The sequence below is a fragment of the Lichenostomus cassidix genome, chromosome 4 (genome assembly GCF_008360975.1).
Source record: "Lichenostomus cassidix isolate B80296 chromosome 4, HeHo_3.0, whole genome shotgun sequence".
Taxonomy (NCBI): Eukaryota; Metazoa; Chordata; class Aves; order Passeriformes; family Meliphagidae; genus Lichenostomus; species Lichenostomus cassidix.
The window spans coordinates 24,811,332-24,816,799 of record NC_139484.1 but is presented as its reverse complement, the minus strand read 5'-3'; the positions used below and the strand labels follow the sequence as shown (position 1 = coordinate 24,816,799).

Here is a 5,468-nt window from a genome sequence, read left to right as displayed (position 1 = left end):
TAATTTTTTAGAAAATAGGTTTTATTTGGCTCCTTTTGTACACTTTTTCTTAAAAAAATGCACATTCATACAGTTTGCCTTTCCCAGTGCATGTCTGGATTTGCTCACATAGAGCATTACTATCATTAGTATCAAGGCAAAAGGTGCCTTCACAATAATTTCAGACCCATTGTATTCTGGCTGTAAAGCATCCAGTTACCAATTTTCTGATTATAACTTGGAAATCAATGTTTTGGGTGTTTCTGCTCTGATTCACATACATATTTGTCCCACACAGGGAAGAGGAGACAGACCTGCAACAAAGAACTGTCAAGTCAATGGCAAATACTCATTTCAGGTAGAGCTAAAGGTAGGTTTTCTACTTCATACTGAGATGGAATATAAAAAAAATACTCAGCTATATAACTTTCTCTTTTACAAAAGCTCTACATCGGAAATGATAAAACATTGTTTGAAAACTACAGATCAGCCACTGGTAGTGAGAGTTTGTTTGCAGAGAAAGCACTCTTTCCCTAGTTGTTTCACTTGGCCAGGTCTCTTTGCTGTTGATGGTGACTATGGAACTTGTTTCTTGCTGCTGCTTCTTAAAACACTTCATGAAGAGGAGTAAATTCAGCTCCAACTTTCACACAGCACAAGAGGTACTAACCCATCAAGTAGCCCCTACAGAAAAAAAATTAGTTTTGAGAAAAAGTTAGCAAACATAGGCAGTACTCCTAAAGAATCAAGAGCCATACAATCTTAAATCAAAACTTCAGCCTGCAAAAGCCTCTGCTGATGAAAGCTATTTGGCCATCTTAACTACACACTCCTTCCTCAGTTAATTTTCTTCAATGAACACTGAAAATGCATTAGCCTATTCTCAATCCAACCTTGGTAATTGTTTGGAATTTTTGAAGCCCACATTACACCCTATTAAAGGTTCTTTATTTGCACTCTTTACACAAACTGCAAGTGTTAAGATATTCAATATACCCTGATCTTTTCTGGCTCTCAACACAAATCTGTTCTCTCTTTCTCTTCCATTTCTCTGAAGCCCTGTTCTTTACATTAATTTCAGAATGAGAACTGTTAAGACACACAGGTACTCAATGAAACAAAAAAATATATAGCATCAATGAAGCAAGAAAATAGAGGGCAGGTCCCTATTCAGATACCTGCTGCCAAGGAACCCATGACTTCTGTATTATGAAACAAAAATTTTTAAGCACACTGCAGAGGCCAGAAAAAGTATTTAAGGACAGAAGAATGACTACTACTATTAATTAAACACTTCATGGAGATACTCCAAAAATTAGGTAGCAGTACCTCTAAACATCAGGTTTCAGCTATTCTAAATTAAATAGATGGACTGAAAAATACAGAGGGGGAAAAAATTGGAAAACTTGCATTTGGATTTTGCATAGCCTGAAAGCTACAGATCTCTTCCTCCTTTGCCTTTCTTCAAGTACTTTAACAGTTCCATTTTCCTCAAAGCCCTACTATGTAACTACTTACCTGACCAGTACAGACAGTGAATTTTAAGGTACACTGAGCAAGTCAGACTCACTTATCGTATTTTCTGACATATCATGAACTGCCACTCTTTTTTAACTACAGCACAATCTTAAAGTAGCTGGCTCTCAAAGTGTCCTACCTCATTCAAGGTAGCTTGTTCCAAAAAAAGCACTGAAAAAAGCAACTTATATTCAAGCTGAAGATCACTATATTTTCTGTTACTCTTAAATTTAACACAGCACACATGGGCCACAAAATAGAATAAAGGCTGAAAAATAATTAAATCACTTACGGTAATTTCATCCTCATGAAAACTCTGGCCATGAAGAAGCTCAAAAGCACACTAACAAATCCAATGAAGAGCAGAAGAAACCTATTCAGCTTGGGGATATTGGGTGCATTGGATCGATCCAGAATTATGAATCCTAGGCCACCCATTGTGAAGAGGAAGCTGGATGCGAGGCCTTCCATAATATACTGTCCATTTACTCTAAAGAAAACAAACAAAAAAAAAATGAAAAGAGACAGAAAAAGATTAAAGAAATTATTTACATTTCAAACCCTGTCTACTCAACACACTGTAGCTGTACAAACACACAGGATGATTAATTCTGATGGCTGACTTTCTAACTAAAAGCAAGTAGGAAACTGACATTATACAATTACATCAAGACTTTAATACGTAATTTATCTCTGGAACTGAAAGTCTGCAATGTGCCCAGCCCAGCACACGAGTGGATTCCCACATATCAGTGCACACTATCAGCTTCCACCCAGGCTCACTGGTTTGCAGAAACACCTAGTGCAAGGAAGCCCCTGCTCACACAGATGGGCCCAAGGCATGGCACCGTGACGTCCTGATTTCCATCCTGATGTTTAGGTGGGAGGGCCTGAATCCTCATCTCAGGACAAGTCCCCCTCAAAGCACTATGACAGTACATAAAGCAGAGCTACTGGTTCCAGCACACATCCTAGAGGATCTTTCACTGCCTGCTCACTGAGCCTGCACAGATCCACTGCAGGGACCCAGCCTGAGGGTGCCCCATGGGGCTTCTCTGTCAGCCCAGACAGCTGGGCTTTCCTACAAATGGGAAGAGATGGAGGGAGAGGAAGACAAGATTTAGAGAGAATATTGCACCTGGACCATAAGTCTCCTGCTTCCCACAGTCATTGAGTCATTTTCCTATCCTCCTAATTAGCAACCTCATAAAACTGGCATTGATGAAACTACGGTGGATGCCCATACAGAAATAAAGATTATCATTAGTGTCTCATAGCCTGGAAACAAACAAGTTTGTCTTCTTTCATCTTGTTTACACTGACAAAGTACAGTGCTAGCTACTCCCTGTAGTAACTTGATTCATGTATATTGCAACAATCCAAGCCAGTCTAAAACACGTCTAGTCCAAGTCAAAATTTGTCACATCAACCAGATCACAGACCTCACAGATTCAACCAACTTTTCTGGCATTTAACAAAAATGATTATTGTTTCTACATGCATAAAATCTCCTGTTACAAATGTAGATTTAACCCTAGTCACACCAATTTGTTACAAGCAGTGTGTAGCTTATTTTCATTAATAGAAGCAAAGTTTTCCAGCAAGACCCTGTGGTTACACATTTGCAACTATGTTCCCCACCCTCAGACACAAGAGTCCCAAGTATGTACAGGAGAGTTAAAAAGGCCAGAACCAAAAGTTTCCCACACATTACATATTCTGCAATAAAAAATGAGCAAATGTATCTGCACCCACTATAAAACTCAACTCGAATAGCAAGAAACAGAAGTGTTATGAGCCCAAAACGATTTTTTACCAGACTTTTCATTTTTAAAAGTTTTAGGACAAAGTTTTTCCATTTCCACTGGTTTCAACGCTGGTTTGGTTTTTGGGGGATTTTTTTAGTATTTGCAAACCAAGAACTGATATAAAACAACTTCTGCTTTGCAGACAAAGCTGAAAGGGGAAAAAAAAGAAGCTCCACAAGCCGGGGTTTATGCCCTTGTGCTCACGCATTTGCAGCACGTCGCCATCCTCCTCTTACCTGTACGCCAAGAAAGCCACCGGCCTCTGGTGCCCGTGCTCGTCTGTCATCGACCCCACGCTGGGCGGCTCCACGATCACGTCATAGATAATCCCTGCGGGGAGGAAAGCAAGCAGCGACTGTGAGCGGCAGCAGCGAGAGCTGCCCTGACACCGCGGGGCGATCGGGGCTGCCCGAGGCTCGCGTTTGACGGGCGGGTCGGACCCGGACAAGGGGCAGCAGCGCTCTGCCACCCGCAGCAGGGGCCGAGGGAGAGCTGCTGCGTGAGGGGGCATCCCGTCCAGCGCGCCCCGCCGGGCTCACCTCCGGTGATGAGGAAGTAGGACACGACCACCAGCGCGTACACGGTCATGGCCGAGGGCATGTGCACCCAGCTCGGCCGCTTCAGCTTGATGTTGGGGCACTCGAGCACGGCGAAGGGCAGGCGGTACAGCGTCTCCATGGCCGCGGTGCGGTCCCGGCGCGGCCGCGGCACCGCTGCTCCCTGCCGATGCTGCCCGCTCCGTCCCGCCGCGGCCGCGCTCCGCCGCCGACACGAAGGCGGAAACGGAAACGGGCCGCCTCGTCCTAACAGGGCGAAAACCATCACTTTTAAATAAGACAAACTAAACAAAGCACTAGAAATTTGTGATCAGGGTAAATGACAGAGTCAAAAAGACTTTATTTTTCTACATAAAAATATTGAAACGTTGCCCATCCGCCGCCGGGGGGTGTCTATCCGCCTTACTCACCTGCCAGGACCCAGCAGCCCTGACGTGTCGCTGCTGGGTAACGGCGCCCATTCGGGGGCGTGGCCGGGGGCGTGGCCAGGCGCGCGGGCCCCGCCCCGGGCTGGGCAGCCACGTGGCCGCCGGCTGGTCTCGGTGCCCCCGGTGCCACCAGCACCGGCCAGCGGGTCACCCGCGGAACACTGCCTGCAGCAGGGGCAGGGCTAGCGCCGCAGCCCCTGCCACGGGGCAGGAACACCCTTTGGGCACCCGTGTGCTGATGCAGTTTTCTGGCAGGGGGAAGGAAAAGCCACGTCCCGTGTGAGTGTGAACAGTCAGGCTGGGCAGATGCAGACCCGAGGAACAGAAGTTCTGTAGTAGGCTTTACCCAAGACCCCGTGTTTGCAGGGGAGCGTGGGGCTGGGAGGTCCCTTACCCGCACCATGGGATGTGGTGCCATCCTGACCCCCAGCCAGAGGAGACCCGACAGGTTCACACAGAGTAGGGAGGGAAAGGCACGTCACACCAGCAGCTGGTGAGAGCACGCAAGGCATCGTGGGTCACAAACCATCGCACACACTCCTGTAAGGGTGCAAACACCTCATCGGCCCAGCCCAGCCAGGCCCCACCTGCCACTGCCCTGAGCTCACTTTGGAGAGAAGCACCCAGGCACCACGTGAGAAAAACTTTTGAGTGGAAGCTTGTCTAGGTCCTCCTGCTTCAAGGGGCAGGGAAGAACTCTTCACTCCAGGTTACAGGAGTGCATTTAAAAGCATATGCTCCAGCTGAACTCACCCCACCTCACCAAGCTACCCAGCCTACTTCCCACAGCACAGCCCTGCCCCAAATGACTGCTCCCATTCCTGCACTAGAGCCATCTACTCAAACTGTTTTTTAAACAATTAAGGGCCTTATTACCATTTCTCCTCATAACTGTTGCCTTTTGGTACAATGATGTTGTTTATAGCTAGCTGTTTTCAGTCTTACTCTTCCATTTGGAAAAATCTCCCTCTCAGTGCCTGTCAAGAGATGTTTATGACATTCATCCTCATTATTCCAAAAGTATTCTACCTCCACCTTGCCTCCTTTCCAGAAGCCCAAACAGGAGCACTTCTGGGGCAGTTTAGACATACTTGTCTAGTTGCACCTTCTGCTTTTTTTTTTTTCCCAGCATGCCAAAGTACTAAGGTTTGTACTAGGACAGTAAGACAACTGAGAAA

The 5,468-nt window shown here is 46.1% G+C and overlaps 1 protein-coding gene across 1 annotated transcript; it reads right to left on the bottom strand.

Annotated features, from left to right (window-relative positions):
* Positions 1–4,103, bottom strand: OSTC (oligosaccharyltransferase complex non-catalytic subunit). Its single transcript, XM_085058371.1, has 4 exons — positions 3,845–4,103; positions 3,542–3,635; positions 1,790–1,987; positions 1–663 (listed from the first exon to the last, which is right to left on the bottom strand). Exons 1-4 carry the CDS (start codon positions 3,981–3,983, stop codon positions 645–647), a joined length of 450 nt encoding a protein of 149 aa, XP_084914497.1. The 5' UTR covers positions 3,984–4,103; the 3' UTR covers positions 1–644.
* Between the last annotated feature and the right edge of the window lie 1,365 nt (positions 4,104–5,468).